Genomic DNA, 17,535 nt, shown 5'->3' with positions numbered 1-17,535 from the left:
GGTTAGTGTTAGGGTTACAGTTGGGGTTAATGATAAAAGTACAGGAAGGGTTAGTGTTAGGGTTACAGTTGGGGTTAATGATAAAGGTACAGGAAAGGTTAGTGTTAGGGTTACAGTTGGGGTTAATGATAAAGGTAGGGGAAGGGTTAGTGTTAGGGTTACATTTGGAGTTAATGATAAAGGTACAGGAAGGGTTAGTGTTAGGGTTACAGTTGGGGTTAATGATTAAGGTAAAGGAAAGGTTAGTGTTAGGGTTACAGGCAGTGCTAGTATTGAGGGTACAAGGCGAGTGATTGAAGGGAACATTATTGTTAATATTTCAGTGATGTATTGGCAGTGCTGGCAGCTCACTTATATCATTCCAATGATAAGCTGAAGGTGATACCCCTGGAGGGGCTGTTTGATGTGCGGGGTCATTGCTCTGGGTTTATGTTTTCTAATGACTGGATATTTTTAGCCCTCTCTCCGTCTTTCTCATTAACAGTACAGAATTGGACAGCTGTATACCATCAGCAAGCACAGCCACCAGGAGAGCGATCGCGGAGAGGGCGTAGAGGTCATGGAGAACAGAGCGCATCACGATCCAGTCTATGGGCCTGGCCAGTACACAGAGAAACGAGTCCACCTATCCAGGTAGGTACACAGTATCACAGGTAGGTACACACAAAAAGAAGAAACCCAATGCACAGGGAGTCCAAATATATGAATAAGCTGCCAGTCCACCTCTGAGAATTTGCAGGAAGGCAAAAAAAAATCAGAGCTAACCTGCCGTACACTTGTGTGGATTCTGCTCATCATAGAATAATTTGCACTTTACAGCTTTTACATGAATGCAAATTAGTTGGCAGTCCTGGTGAGAAAATGCCATGTGCAGCCCGATATTACAATCTACTGAGCACAGAGAGCCGAGATATGTAGCTCACTAGAGTCTCATTTACATTCTTTTAATAGGAACTAAAAAGTATGGAGGCTGCTGAAATATGGCCCTGTGATCTCATTCTCGAGGCCAGGTCAGAACGTACCTGTGTAGGGATTTTCTGGGCACAAGTGGTATGAGTGTTCCTCTGGGGTGGTCCTAAATTGAAGGGCGGGGCTGGAAGAGGAGGAGTATGGGTCACAGTGCTTTTTAGAGCCTCCCTTCACCCCACTTCTGATGCTACCTCCTTGTGTGCAATGATATCAGCCCATTGGGAGGGTGGGAGAACAGCCATGGTCACTACAGGGAGGTGAGAATATCTACCACTAACTTGGCTCTGCAATAAAAAATACCCCTCACAATCAGGGCTCTGACTGACCTTGCCATCTAAGCTGACTTCTCCATCCTGAATACCCCCTGGATCCTGACTATTGTATCTAATCTATCCTAGCTGACCCCTCTATCTCAATTACCTTTATCCCAAATGATCCCTTTATCCAAGCTGGCACTTCCATCCTGACTATCCCCCCCCCCCCCCCCATTTTAGCTGACTCTTCCATCCTGATTCTTCCATCCTAGCTGCTTGATTTCTCCAGCTTGACTATCTTCTCTACCTTGGCTGACCCCACCATCCTGACTACATCCCTTCATCCTGACTACATCCATTCATCCTAAGAACCTCCTCTACCCAGGCTGACCCCACCATTCTGACAACCGCCCTCTATCCTAGCTGACCCTGCCATCCTAGTTGTCCTTTTCATCCTTTCATCTCCCCTTTACCCAGGTTGACCCCACCATTCTGACTAACCTCATTATCCTAGCTGACTTCTCCAGCTTGATTATCCCCTTCTCCCTGGCTGACCCCTCCATCCCGACTAACGCTCTGTTATGGTGGACCCTGCCATCCTAGCTGACTCCTGCTATTCTGAACACCATCCTCGCTACCCCATCTACCACCTCTCTATCCTGACTCTACCCCTCCTTGCTAATTACCCACTCTCTTATGGCTTACCCCACCATCCTAAAAGACTTCTCCATGCTGACTATCCCCTCTCTCCTGACTACACCCCTCCATCCTAGCTGACCTTACTATCCTAGCTGACTTCGCCAGCTTGACTATCCCGTTTTTCCAGGCTGACATCACCTCCTGACTATACCCCTACTCCCCAACTACCCCCTCAGTCATGGCTGACCCTGCCATCCTAGCTGACTCCTGCTATTCTGAACACCATCCTCGCTACCCCATCTACCATGGCTGACCTCTCTATCCTGACTCTACTCCTCCTTGCTAAGTACCCACTCTCTTATTGCTTACCCCACCATCCTAAATGACTTCTCCATCCTGACTATCCCCTCTCTCCTGACTACACCCCTCCATCCTAGCTGATTCTGCTATCCTAGCTGACTTCTCCAGCTTGACTATCCCGTTTTTACAGGCTGACATCACCTCCTGACTACACCCCTACTCCCCAACTACCCCCTCAGTCATGGCTGACCCTGCCATCCTAGCTGACCCCTGCTATTTAGAACACCATTCTCCATCCTCGCTATTACCTCTACCATTGCTGACCCCAACAATCTGGTCAACCTCTCTATCCTGACTCACCTCCTCCTTGCTAATTACCCACTCTATTCTGGATTACCCCACCATCCCCAATGACCTCTATATCCTGACTATCCCCTCTACCCTGGCTGAGCCCACCACCCTAGCTGATCCTTCCATTCTGACTGTTCACCCTATCTTCACTACCCCTGCTATTCTGTATGTATTTCTCCATCCTAAAAACAAAACCCCTTCCATTCTGGCTGACCCCTCTATCCTACCTGTCCTCTTTCATCAAGCCTGAGCCCCACATCTTGACTTTGCCCCCTCTATCCTAACTCATCCTGCCAGCTTAGGTTTCCTTCTCTGTCCCATCTCAGTGATGACATTGGTGGCAATATGGATGTTGTACGTGGGTAAGATTGCCCATTTGTCTTGGCAGAGACTCGTTCAAAAAAAGCTTTAGTACTCTTGGATGCTACAAGTTGCCCCAAATGTTCTTTTAACACTGTATGTGTTATTTGTGATTATGAAGTGCCTGCTATCAGCTAAGTGTAGGTTCACTAGGTTTTCCTCCTCAAACATAAAGGCAGAATTATTTTCTATGCCAGCAGACAGACAGACCATAACCCGCAGCATAATTCCACCACAGTACATTGGTTCACAATCAGTCCTTGAGCCCTTGGTAGCCATTTTTCTCCGCAGAGAACCATTTGGGTCTGATACAGGTGGCAGCGGTCGCATAGCAACTGCAGCACAAGCTGCAACAGTATACCATGGCATCAGTGCTGGCTCGTTTGTTGGGCATCAAGCTACATTAAGAGACCTTCCCTCCCTGGGCGATAATAAGCACTGGTGGGCGCAAGATTTAACCACTTGTTGATGAGCGTCCTCATCTAAAATGAATGCATCGCCAACGAGCGGGCCATTCGCCCTAAGCCTGGCGTTCACAGGTGGTTAAAATCTGCCGTGTAGCTGAGCCCATAAGCCAACCTGCACATTTATCTCATAGACTGTTTGCAGTCACTCAGCAGCTAATTACAGAGCGAGCGGGAGCGTAAGATGACAGCGCCCATTTATAACCCTAGTCAGGCAGTTGCCCAAATTGCTCTATTAAGGTTAATTGAAGCAGAATGTGATCTGATACATTGGCAAGCTTGCTGTTAACCCTTCCCAAGGCTACAGAAAAATGTAATTACGGCCACATTGTCGAACAGTCAGGACGAAGCTTAATTAGCTTCCAACATGAGCTATGACATGCAAGAAAACTCGTAGGCTGCCAACACTGCCCTCGCCTTTGCACAATGCTGGTGGATGGGTCTGTCATTCTGATCCTCTTTGAGATGGGGATTAAGAAGAACTATGCATCTGAGTTTGACTTTTCTAAATCCACATCAGCTACTTAAATCCCAGCTCCGACCACCTTCACTGAAGCCCCCTCTCGAAAAATAACAAACCCTATATGTACCCATTTCCAGCCCATTACCCATTTCCTTGGTCCAGCATTTCTGGGACTAAGCCAAGGGCCTAATGGGTCTCTAGACCAAACAGGACATATTTAGTTCAAAGAGTCCAGCTGCAAGAACATTTGCAGGTCCATACCTCCATGGATCATAAGAAAGGCAACTGAGTGGTCATTCCACCACTGGCTTGAAGACATAATGAACTTCCTGCACCAGATTTTTTTTTACTTGGACATAGCTATTCATTTTTGCAAATGGTCAAAAAAAGAACCAGGCAACTTCTATTTACAAAATGGGGGCAGCAGTGGCAGTTATCATAATTTCTATATGCCACAGTAATGTGTTATACACATCTACACCTACAACGGACAATGTTCACCTATAGAAGGACTTGACCAGGACATGGCTACCACTGATATGGACAATGATGCACTTGCCTTTCTATACACAACATAGTGTACTATATGACCAGAGGTTTGTTGGCATCTCACCATCTCACCTACATTATATTACAAAAAGTCTGCAGACTCCCCTCAGGTTCAGGTGTCTTCAGTGAAGGGTATGGTGCTTCAACATATCATTTTAGAAGGTTGTGCACTTCCGATCGTAGTACCAGTACGGTGAGGACTCCTGTCTGTTCCACCAAGACTGTACCCTTGTGTACAAAGCCAGCTTCATGAAGACATGGGGTCTAATTTATTAAAGCTGTCCAAGACTGGAGAAGTTAGACTATCATGGGGGAGTTTGGGTAATTCAACACACCTGGTCCACCTATTGTGATGGGATAAATGTGGTATCAAGGCTGCAAGCGGATCCTCCAGACCGCTAGTGGGCCCTAGGCTCGTGCTAAGGTTGCCTTATGGATGAGCCATCACAACAAACAGATGATGGGATCCCCATATAATGGACAGCATGTGCACAGACGCGGGAACTTAGTTCAAGGTTGGTCGAAACCACTCATAATGGACAAACCAAGTGTACAGGCATAAGAATTCAGAACAGGGATAACACAAGCTATTCATAATGGACACAGTAAGTGTAGAGACCCATAAACTTAGAACAGGGATGGCATGAGTCCCTCATAATGTGAACAGGAGGTGTACAGACCTGGGAAATGAGTTCAAGGATGGTCCCTCTTCATAATGGGCAAAGCAGATGTACAGATCTGCGAACTCAGAACAGGGATGTCATGAGCTCCTTATAATGGGCACAGCAGGTGTACAGACCCTGGAACTCAGTATGAAGATGATGAGAACCCCTTTTGTAGGGCACATAATATGTACAGACCTGGAAACTCAGAACAAGGATGGCATGAGCTCCATATAATGGGCACAACAGGTGTAGAGGACTAGGAACTCAGTTCAAGGATTGTCGAAACCACTAATAATGGGCAAAGCAGGTGTGTGAACCCAGGAACTCAGTACAGTGATGGTGAGAACCCCTCATAATGGGCACCAAAGGTTTGCAGGCCTCGGAACTCAGAACAGGCATGGCATGAGATCCTCATAATGTGCACAGTAGGTGTGCAGGCCCTGGAATTAGGAACAGGAATAACACAAGCTCTTCATAATGGGCACAGAAAGTGTACAGGCCTGGGAAGTCAGAACTGGGATAGCATGAGCTCCATTTAATGGGCACAGCAGGTGTACAGACCTGGGAACTCGATAGATGGTTGGAACACCTCAAAATGGGTACAGCATGGTTAAAATCCTGGGATCCCAACCCAGGGATGGTGAGAACCCCTCATAATGCACACAGCAGGTGTACAGACCCAGGAACTCAGCACAAACCTCCTCAATAAATTCCCTGAAAAGAATTGATATAAAGTCTGCTCAGGGCAGTCTATTCCCTCAACTGTTAATTTCTTACCACGATCATTTTTATTTTAAACGCCGCTAATAGCCGGATGCTTTGGTTCTCTGAGGCGCCAGGGCTCTTACCATATAATAAATAATACATTATGAAAAGCTGCAGCTGTTCTTCTCCAATGATGTGAAAAATAAACTCCAGCGCAGATTCCGGATACGAATCGACGTCTCTCTTGCTGCAACGTCCTTGGATTCTTCACTGCCAGTCCGGTTCTGCCCGGCACGTGTGCTGACGTTGTAGGATAAATGGAGGGTATTTATAAGCTGGAGAATCTAAAAAAGACAAATTAATGACAGAGGAACGTGTTCACAACCTATACATTCAACGCCTGTGAAGAAAGGTTGAGGTTTTGTTTTAAATACGCTTATACATTTATAGGAAATAGCAGAAAAATCTGAATATGTCTCATTCTTATCAATTTCATAGCCCGCTTAGTTTGGTGGAGTATCATAAAAAAGTGCCACCCTTTGTTTCCATCTCCGTGCTTTTGACCACCTCCAGCCTCTTTCAGCCACTTCCTGTCTATATGCAATCAGTAAAGCGTCAGCTGCTCATCATTGCCCTGTTGGTGACCACAGTTGACCATGCCATATGGGGGTCGATCATGTGATAAAATGAGCTAATATGTAGAAATCCTTGGATAATTAATTATGAAAAAACGTCAGACATGCAATAATCGTGTGCTGGGCTTGACGTAATGTGGGTGATTTTTCATCGAGCGCCTCGTTGCCTTGGACCTGAGCATACCAGGGGTGACCACAGTTAACCATGCCATGTGTTGCTATTTGTAGGGGCCAATCGTGTGATAGGGTGAGCACATTTGGAGACATCCTTGGATGATTATTTGTTAAAAAACTGTCAGACAACGAACGCTCATGCATGCACCTATCCATTGGGCATGACATCTTATGGGCAATTTTTCAACAAGCTCATCATTGCTCTAGACCTGGGCTTCCTGGTGGTGACCAAAGTTGCCCATGCCATGTGTGGTGATTTGTAGGGGCCAATCATGTGATAGGGGGAGCACATTTGGAGACATCCTTAGATGATTATTTGTTTAAAAACCGTCAGACAACGAACGCTCATGCGTGCACCCATCCAATGGACATGACATAATATGGGGAATTTTTCAACAAGCTCATCATTGCTCTGGATCTGGGCTTCCTGGTGGTGATCACAGTTGACCATGCCAAGTGTGGCTGTTTGTAGGGGCGGATTGTGTGATAGGGTGAGCACATTTGGAGACATTGTTGGATAATTATCTATTAAAAAACATTGAACAACGGACACTCATGTGCTCACCCATCCAATAGGCATGTGCTGGGCATGACATAATATGGGCGATTTTTCAACCAACTCATCCTTGCCCTGGGCTTCCTGGTGGTGACCACAGTTGTCCATGCCATGTGTGGCCACTTATGGGGGCCCATCATGTAATAGGGAGACCTCATTTGGAGACATTGTTTGATAATTATTCATTAAAAAACCACCAGACAACAAACGCTCATGTGTGCAGCCATCTCATGACATAATATGGGTGATTTTTCATCGAGCTCCCTATTGCCCTAGACATGAGCTTGTTGAATAATTATTTGTTAAAAACACACATTGAACATTCATGCGTGCACCCATCCAATAGGCATGCGCTGGGCGAGACGTAATGTGAGCGATTTTTCAACAAACTCTGCCAAAAATTGTATACCATTGTGAGTTTAATCATCGTTCATCCATCGAGATTCATTTGTGTTGAACTCCTCAGAGGAGCGATGGGTACATTAGCTGTCAGGCCAGCTGCACGCACACTTCAATGGTAATCGCTCCCAAAGGGCGCTCGTGTATGAAGCTAACGCCAATATCCAGGTAGATAGATGTCACAGACCCACGCAGGAGGTGAGGGGGGGAGAGGAGCGCCGACAGCGCCGAGTCTATTTATAGCTCCCTCCATCTCTCACCAATCCACTTCCTTCTATTTATAGTACCAGTAAGTGGGTCCCCGCTGACAAACCATCTCAGCCGATCTTACTCCCTTCTCATTGCTCATTCACAACCGCGGCCGCTTCAAGCAAAACTCCATTCTTAAACATGGGCCAGGGGGATGGGAGGGGTGTAAAGCTTCGCCTGCCATTGATTTCCTTTAGCTCAGCCGTGTCACGGCGGAAAATAGAAAAATGATCAATTCTCAGCTTTGACAGGCGGATGAATCTTTAGATGGCTTTTCATTCTAGCCCATTTAATTGGGATTTCCATAAGCGGCGAAATGCTTTTAAAGGTGCGGCGGACGCAAGGAAAGGACAGGGCGTCCTGTGTGTTATTTATTAATGAAGCGCGGGGCGATTGTGAATTATTAGCATTTGATCATGTTGCTTAGATTTGGAAATTAAAGTCGATGCGGACTCAGCTGCAGGGCCGCCATAGGGATGGGGGGACCGGGGTAACAAGCGGTAAAAGACTTTTGCAACTTTTGGAAGTGAGAGAGGCACCCAGGAAGTTTACCCAGTACTGGGCACAGACAGCCATGATGGCAGCTATGCCTAGCTGAATGCTTTCCAAAAGCTTTTCCTTTTTTGCATCTTTGCACCCCTGGTTTCCATGCAAGGGTGGACATAATGGGATGCAAGCTCTCTGCAGCCATTCCCTACATGCACTGCAGCAATGGCTGCATGGCATTTCTCTGGGCAGATTTCTTTGTGGTGACAACAGTGGACCATGCCATGCACAGGAAGCCAATGGGAGACAGAGCTGCCTGAAAACTAAACCTTCATAGAGAAATCAACATGATTAGGACCCCTTATGGGTTTCAGTAGCACCTGTCATGGTAGCACCTAGCAGTTAATGCAGCGTCAAGAACCATATGGGGACCAGAACAGACCTGCAGAACAGCCCATTCTTAGTATGCAATGCACGCTAACACATAAAATACTGCACGTATGATATGGTACTGCATAGGTATAAGGTGAGTCTTCATTCAGGCAACAGATTTACAAAGATTGAAAAACATTCCAGGTGTACAAAGTCTTAAGAAGAAAAAGGCACAGCCTGCAAAGAAAAGCCTGTCCCCAGCCAGCAAGCTGCAGACAAAGACCTTTCTGTAGGGAAGCAGGAGTCTCTCTGCAGAGGTCAGACACACCCCTATGCTAAGTCAAAGCTAGAGCTTTCTAATCAGCAGAGATCATTTGCTGTGCTGATTGCCAGTGTAAAAATGTGAAGAAGGCATACTGGACTTCTGCAAAGAGCCCACTGCTTTCACATACAACAAAGGTCCTTCTCTGCAGCATGCTGGTAAGGAACAGGCTCTTGTAGTGAAGCAGAATGTAATGCATATAGCTGATATAATTTCCAAAAGGCATTTCAGAAAAGATTTAGCAGTGGCAGCCATATATCTTTCCCAATACAGGATTTTCTAATGACTTATATCTGCAACAAAACATCTGTTCTATGGAGGGGGAGGGGAGGTCAAGCGAGGATGATCTGCATAGCAATGGCAGCATCAGCTATAAAGCTTTATTCACATAATGAATTAACCAATGCAAGAAATGTTGCAATAACTCCATCACATGCATTGGATTGAAATTTATTGTTAATTACCAATGTACTACATTGCAATAACAGCCATGCCTTTTTTTTATTATTACACAGTATTTATATAGCACCAACATATTATGTAGCACTGTACAAAGTCCATAGTCAGGTGCCTACCATAATCATATGTCATTAAGACAGTCTATGGTCAATTGGGGGGAGCCAATGTTTTTTGGAATGTGGGAGGAAACCCATGCAAACTCCAAACACCTATGCCCTATACTTTTAAAAAAAATGCAGCATGCCTTCCATGAATGCGATGTAATCACATAAATGGGCAGAGCAACCCGCCACATTCTTCACAATGCTCCCATATTATGAGCAAAGCCTTATCATCCATTGGAGATCCAAAACTGAGGGTCACTTACCTCCTCTGTCACATTCAGGGACACCTATACGCATAATAAGTTGTCACCCAAGAATATTCCAAATGAATACAACAGATTGCACAGATCTGAATTGGGTAAAAACCTTTACAGTATGGGCACCGATGAACCATAGACTTTGGGAGGAGCTGCAAAGCATATTCACCGTGAAATGTGAATAAATACAAAGTGATTTGTATTTTTAGCATTTTCCACTGCTGATTATTGGCCAGTCCACATTGCTCGGCACTGGCCAGGTCGCAGCTTTTTTGCCGGCTGCATTCTGGGTGGTCCACCCTGCACGAGGCAGCCTGCGTCATTGCAATAGGCATAGCTAGTCTTTTCAGAACCACGCAGGTCCAAAAAAGTGATTTCTTCAACATTTCATATTGTTCTAGAACATTTCCAGCTTTCCGCGGTGAATCGATTTAAAGGCACAGGACATTTTTACATAAGGCGTTACATCGCTGCTGTTGTTGTTAAGGAATAAATCCCCAGAATTTTCCTAGTATTGGAAGTCACACTGAGATCGTGTTAAATATGATAACGCCGATCCATTATTGCGGTTAGTTGGTGTTATATGTCACTTCTGAAATCAATTTCTATCGATTTTTCTTCATAACTACGGCTTGTGTAACAGAGCGCCGGGTATCACGTGCCAGGAAAACATGGTTATATCAATAATGGTTTCCTGACCGCCAATCAGATCCCTCATGTCGTGTATTGCAGCGATTTCAAAAAAAAGAAACCTTTCCCATCATTGTTACCTTGGGAAGGGTCATCATTGGTACAATGAGATCTCTCCATCCAGGACCAGACATAGGGAGGCGCAAAGTGTCCCCCAGACCCTCCGCAGCCAACAAGGACCCCCATAGGGTCTCCAAGTCAGTTTAGCAGAGGGGGGCCCAAGTCAGTCCTGCACAGGAGCCCAATGTTGGCTACGTCCACCATTGACTCCATCACTCGCCCTCTAACCTTTCCCTTCTCTCTTGCAGCAAGCTACCTGGATGGGCCCGGGCAGTGGTTCCCAGGATGTTTTACGTCTGTGAGAAGGCCTGGAATTATTACCCCTACACAGTGACAGGTAAATCTGAACATCTGCCCTATTGTGAGGCCTGTACATGTCCAAACCAATGATCATATATGTTAGTATAGCAAAACGAAAGCAAGTAAAGCTGATAGAGAAATGTCCATGGTTTCAAAAGATCATTTTTTTAATAGGTTTAAAAAAAAAACTTTTTCTATGATCCTTGAAAATATATATGCATATTGGTTTTGTATTGTATTATTTCAATCAGCCACTAGATGGTGCTCCAGTCTCTTTTTACCATATTCAGCTATTACAGTGTTTCAGCTGTGCTGAAAAAAGTTTGTTCATTATTAAAATATAATAGGAGAATGATCACAGATCCTGGAACTCAGCAAAGCACAATTCTAAAGAGGTAGATGAAACTGTTGAGTGCAGATTCAATGGTAAAACAAGCTATTTATGATTAGGAGGACATTTTCAGACAACCGCATGGTATTTTACCCAGAACAGATTTATTACTTGGTACTATCTGTATTGTGATGTATTGTTTGTACAGATTAAATCTAGGATAATTATGTTAATACACTGTGCTGTATGTAAATGTACAGAAGGGGGCACCATACTATTATTTGAAAGGCTTGTACCTATTATATCTGATCTGCATGGTATAACCAAAATTACAAAATATAACAGATATAACCTACTAATCGCATGCTTCTTTTTCCTCTCTCCTTTCCTTTATTCTGCCTGAACTCTGTATCTTTAATACTTCTACACTGGTCATCCTCCTACACACTGACCCCTCTCTGTCCATCCTTCTGTTCACATCGGATCACATGGGGCCACAGAATACACAGTAAGTGTCCTTTCTGCTTACTTTCAAACCAATGCAGTACAATTTGGAATATATACAAATGAAGTAATTGAGCTCCAGCTCAGTGACTTTGTCCAGGCTAAGATGATGTCACCAGTTTGCTGCAGGAAGAAAGAAGCATTTCCTCAGTCTTCTCTTCCCCCATTGATCAGTAATTGTTTACCTATAAATGTCACCAGGTTTCCTTTATGAGTGCTGCACCTTGATGATATTACTATGTCACTGCATGTCTGATAGAGAAGGAGCTGGTCTACCTACAGTTAAGAACACATGGATATGCAGATTTTGCCAAAAAGTGATATCTTATAGGTATCTTGGAGTAAAAACTTGACCAGATCCCCATCAGAGCAGGAGCCAACCTTATAGTCACCATTTACCTTTTCATCCCTCTGTTTAGCCGTTGGGATTTATCAAGCGTGTATGCTGGAGATTGCATCTTGAAGCTTAAACAGAAATACAGTTGTTCCCGCCCCTGAGGAACAGCTGTGAATGCCTGAGCAGCCAATCACCAGCTACCAGTAATGTCATGTGGGAGGGGAGTAATTCACCCATAAATTAAATTTGAGCAGAGCAGCAGTAAAGTAACAATTTGTCTCTGGCAGCACCCTGACTTTAAATGATCCATAATGTAATGATGTCATTTTAAGGCGCAATATCGTCATCAGCTGATAGGGCACATTTGTCAAATCCAAAAAGATTGGTGCATTTGTAAACCTTTCCACCTCCTCTGCCTGAGGCTCCCTGGCCAAGGCAGCTCAGAGTCCAAATAAAGTCAGTCAGTTAGAATAAACTTTTCCAATCAATCATTATTTTTTCCCCAGTGATTGGACCGCTTCCTCAAACTCCTCCCCTCATTTTATTACAGCAGTGACCTATAATGTAATTGTTTTTTTTTCCACAACGCAGTGCTCCTTCCTCCCGAAATTCTCCATCCACATTGAGACGAGATATTCTGATGACTGCGGAGATAACGACAGTGTAAGTCAGCTTCCTCTTAATTGTGTGGGCAAAGTCCAATTTTATAACAGGCTTATTGACAGAATAAAATTGATCTCTCACTGCTGGCTTAAAGCTGTCAGATATCAAAGACAACACAGATCTGTGATCATTAACAGCTAGCAGGGCTGGAGTGTGAGAGGGAGAAGCAGCACAAAGAGCTAATTAAGGCAGAGCGAGCTGAGCAACATTAGATCATTTCTGTGCCGCTTCTTCCATCACTGCCCAGTCACCGACTGGTTGTAGCCTTTAGCCAATAAGGCATAAAATCTAAGACTGACGTCTGATTATCTTTTTCAGATATTTAATTCAGACTCGGCGGAGGATTCTCATGAGGTGACTCATCTGGACATTGCATATGAGGAGATCCCGGAGAGATATTACAGGAGTACCGAGGTGGGTGACACAAAGAGAATTGGTGTTCATGGTGAATCAGGTGATACAAAAGCCAAAAGAAACTGTTAGGGTTCATTTACACTAATGTGTTGCAGCAATGCATGCTCTTACATGCAAAACTGCATGCGTTACCATAACAAGTGGCAATGCACCTTTCATGTGTTGGTGCACTGCATTGATATCAGGTACCCGGAATGCACCTTGCAAGTGCAACACATTCTATTGTACTACTACTACTTTTTAAAAAGAGTAATAGGAACAACTGGGTTAAATGGGCTTCCCTAATGCAACATATGCCATGCCAGTAATGCGATGAATGAGCCCTTAAAGAGAACCGGTCACACTAAACACACAAAGGGTATTTCTGTACCAGTCCCAATTAAAGCTGACTTTTGCAAGGATGGAAGTTGCACACATTGGGGAGGGGAGTCCAAGAAGTTTTTTAATGGAACCCAGAACTATTTATGGGAATCCCTGCAACCATCACAATCTATGTGAATTTTTGTTACAATGAATGCAACGGTTGCAAGTTCACACAGGTAGGGGTTACAGGGCACTTGCACCGCCCGCTACCCCATGCCACTTAATATTGAAATGAATGAGAATGTTTCCATGATAAGCAGTGGCAGGCGGTCGCCGGGTGCTACTTGCAGCACCTGGCAGTTCATATGGGTAAGACAAAATCAATAGGGTTTGAGGTGGTGGGGTGAACATGGGAGCTTTAGGGAGTGGTAAGGTTTCAGTTCACTTACAACGGGCCCATGAACCATGCCCATGGTTGAGATTCTGCATCCTACCCATGGATGCCCATAGGAAAGAATGGGCCTGGCCAACCTCATAAAGAATGGGGGCAATAGTGAATGGTTTGGTGGCCTCTGCTGTGGAATATTGAATATTGCTTCATTAGGAACCAGCCAACAGTTGGGCTGGGGGGCAGCTGCCACTAGGAAATGCCCAGAAGCTCCTCTTCCCGCCATTCATTTGCACCTGGTTTGTCTCCAGATTAAAGAAAATTTGTGTTTTCTGATTCCAGAATGACAAAAATGTCTCCCTTCTACCCTTAACTTGCAGATTGAGGTGTCTCCATAGTAAGGCTTTACCCATGGCACCCAACAAGATCTCACCACACTGGAGACCAGAGGTGGGCAAACCTTTTGGCTCAGGGGCCACAATGAGTTTTAAAATTGGACGGATGGGCCAGGCCAGATGGACGGAGAGTGTTTGTAATAACTGATCTAAATAAAGTATAAAAGCGGGCTGGATTAAAAAGCCCACTGGGCCATAGTTTGCCCATGCCTGCTGTAGGTAGATTATTATCACATTTTATGCGCTTTTGTGTGCGGTTTTTCCACTTCTGCCCATCGCCCTTTAGCTTATTAGCTATAACACATGGAGAGGAGGATTCTGGGTAAAGAAAGCTTTATTCTGAGAAGAGTTCATTACTAGACTCGGCGGCGCACTCCTTCCCGCTATCAGCACTCCATCTATTTCTAATTTAATTCTAATTCATATTCAGGAAATGTTGGAAGAGCAAGGCCTGCGATGTCAGGCTGACACAAAGGGACCGCTTCATTCTTCCCTCTCTCCATTGCAGGATCTGAGACATTTCAACTCCGCCAAGACGGGCCGAGGGCCTCTTCAGGAAGGATGGAGGTGCCAAACAAAGCCCATTATGTGCTCCTATAAATTAGTCAATGTCAAGTTCGAGGTGTGGGGCCTTCAGACGCGAGTGGAGCATTTTGTGCACAAGGTGGGTGAAGGCTTTGTTCTCATGGTCCTTATCTTGTGTCACGTGACCATGGGCTGTTTGCAACACTTTTGTATGTAGGTCAGTAATGCGTATCTGAATCCAGGAACAAACATGGAATAGCAGCCTACCAATCCTTTGATGTGGTGGGTGCATTTTTCTCATTAGGTCAGAGCAAAGCTATTATTTTATGTCTTGATATGCTTTATGAAAAAGAAAAATGGAATCAGAATCCTGACTGCACCATTAAATTGCCTCGTTCATGGCCAGTTTTAGATGTGTCATGTGAAACCACCACTCTGATATCTTCTCCTTTACATTATTAGGTTATTCGGGACCTTCTGATCGTTGGCCATCGGCAAGCCTTTGCATGGGTAGATGAGTGGTACGGTAAGTGTCCCTTTACAGCTCTTCATGCTCTTTGGTAACCTATGACTGGTGAATTAGTAAACTGAATCATCTTCTTATAACTCTTTGGAGACCATGAAGATGTGATCTACTTGCCATAGGTATAATGATTCTGTTTTATAAAAGCTCTCCAAAATTGGAGAAGATAGATTATCATAGAAGAACATAGCCAACATGGATTGGATTTCTTTCTTCTTCATTGGCTAATAAATGGTAAATGTTTTCAATCCTAGACCAGATCCATTCCAGGATTTGCTGGATCACCTAGCTTCTCCAATGACAGTCTATTATGTCCAGTCTTGGAAAGCTTTATTAACCTCCCTGGGGGTATTCCCGAGTGTAGCTCAGGTTGGAGCGGTAACCGCGGCGTCCTCCAGCGATGTCAGCATCTTCTTCTCCTGCCGATGAGGGCCGGGCATCTGTGCAAGCTGGCGATGCCTGGCCGGCATCTGCGTCCCCAGCGTGTGAACGTTTTACGTGATGCTAGAGGAAGCAGAAAGTGGCCGGGCATTTGCTTGCAAAGGCGTGCCCGGAGAGCGGGACTGTGCAGGCAGGTAGGCAGGACCCGGGCAGGAAATTTTAAATTAGGTGGATTTTTAAGTGTACTGCTTTAGCTTTAAAAAATCCTATTTAATACTGTCAGGAGTGATTATCAGGCCCAATGACTGATTTATTTAATCTTTTCTAACATAAAGTCATGGGTGTTACCATGGGTACTCTGATGTCCCCAATCCTTAACTCTCCTTTATATACCCAATAAAGTGAAGCACAAGAGCAAATATTGCTCACTTACAAGCTGCAGGCCTGTCAGTTTGGCTTCACTACCTGTATAGTCCATGACCTTTAACAAGTTTGTAGCTGCCAAGGTCTGACTGAGACCCGGTCCCTAGTCACTGACTTATTAGGTAGTAGAGCCATGATTCAAATTACATCCCTGACCCTTCCAAAAAGTCAGCAATGAAAGGTCCAGCCATTTTTTTCTCATGTTGTGATTGTAACCCCCAGCAGCCAATAAGATTTCATCAGATAAGAGCAGAACAAAACAGTACATTCTGATTGGTAAAAATGGGTTATTGTATGTTGAAGAGGGTTTGTAGGCATCAGAGGGCAATGGAAAACTGGGATAGTTTGTCTTGCGGGGACAAAAGCAATCAAGAGGCTCTTTCTCAGAATTGACAAGTAGAGTAAGGATAGTATACCATGGTGCCAAAGGCTATTGGTGGACTTGGTGAACAGGGGTTGATTTTGTCAAGGGTTCATTGGCACACAGCTTTATATATTCCATCATCAGCTTCACTCATGGTCATAAAGTTGGCCAGGCTGTGAATGATTTTCCTCCACGAATCACCAGGCTAAATAGATGGCCAATAACTCTAAAATGCCCATCATTTGCCCCCATCTGTGGCCCTCATTGACTGCCACTCAGCCCCACACCAGTGCAGCCAAATATTAGTGCTGGCCAGAGGAAAACGGAAGTTCCTTCCCATCCCCTCTCTCTGGTCTCCCTTAGCCAAGGCGTAAAAGACTTTTCTGCTAAAGAAGATTACGAGCTCCATCTCAGAGACCTGCAACCCCTCCTGATAACCATGCAAAGCTACGTCACGAAATTTCGCTGGAGGGAATAAAACTGGAGCCTGCACTCCTGAGACTCATCTCTCTTTCTGCTTTACGTAGGATGTTTTAAATTTAGCACAATTCCAACTTCCAGCAGGTGCCAAGAGAATGATCAGCCTGGTGAATCAATATAGCAATGATACCTTGGAGGCAGTACAAGAACACGCAGTAATGTAGAGTAACTTAATAAAGTTAAAGAAAACACACAGCGAGCCCGATACAGATATCATAAAACGAAAGGCAATACAAATAAAACAACGGGGCAATTTCTAGGAACAATGCAGACTGTGCTTGGGGCAAAACGCTCTACTGCTGTGAAGAACAGGACGTGTAGAGGGTACGATGAACCAGAAGTGCACCCAGTGGGGGTATAAACACACTGCTCAGCTCTGCGGTTTGGAGGTGGCAGGGGACTTGGGGACAGTATACCTAATTGCTGCTATCTCAATCAGATGTACTGTCTCCACATGCATATTTCTTCATGTTTTTGTTATTTAAAATGCAGCAAGCACAAAAGAATACTCATTGATGTGCCAGGAACCCAATGATCTCCTAACTTCCTGTTTAAGCTGACAACGCTGTGTCTTTCCTGCACTGAAATCCCAACTAGTGTTGCCGGACCAAGTTGTGGACTACAGAACTCTGCCTAATCCCTTCCTTACTGCCCTTTCCACATGCCCTTTACACATCTCAACAAAACAACAATGGCACCTTCACTTCCTTCAGCCTGCCCAC

At 44.8% G+C, this 17,535-nt stretch overlaps 1 protein-coding gene across 1 annotated transcript in view; it reads left to right on the top strand.

Moving 5' to 3' along the window:
* LOC140335034 (cytoplasmic phosphatidylinositol transfer protein 1-like) overlaps positions 1-17,535 on the top strand; it is a 50,244-nt gene that overhangs the window by 28,090 nt on the left and 4,619 nt on the right. The window contains exons 3-9 of the mRNA XM_072417386.1: positions 485-633; positions 10,731-10,819; positions 11,614-11,621; positions 12,546-12,617; positions 12,936-13,031; positions 14,626-14,781; positions 15,105-15,168. Coding sequence (XP_072273487.1) covers positions 485-633; positions 10,731-10,819; positions 11,614-11,621; positions 12,546-12,617; positions 12,936-13,031; positions 14,626-14,781; positions 15,105-15,168 — 634 coding nt within the window. The remainder of the gene's footprint in view (positions 1-484; positions 634-10,730; positions 10,820-11,613; positions 11,622-12,545; positions 12,618-12,935; positions 13,032-14,625; positions 14,782-15,104; positions 15,169-17,535) is intronic.

The sequence above is a fragment of the Pyxicephalus adspersus genome, chromosome 7 (assembly GCF_032062135.1).
Source record: "Pyxicephalus adspersus chromosome 7, UCB_Pads_2.0, whole genome shotgun sequence".
Taxonomy (NCBI): Eukaryota; Metazoa; Chordata; class Amphibia; order Anura; family Pyxicephalidae; genus Pyxicephalus; species Pyxicephalus adspersus.
The sequence above is the reverse complement of the archived record's forward strand: the minus strand, read 5'-3'. Positions and strand labels throughout refer to the sequence as shown.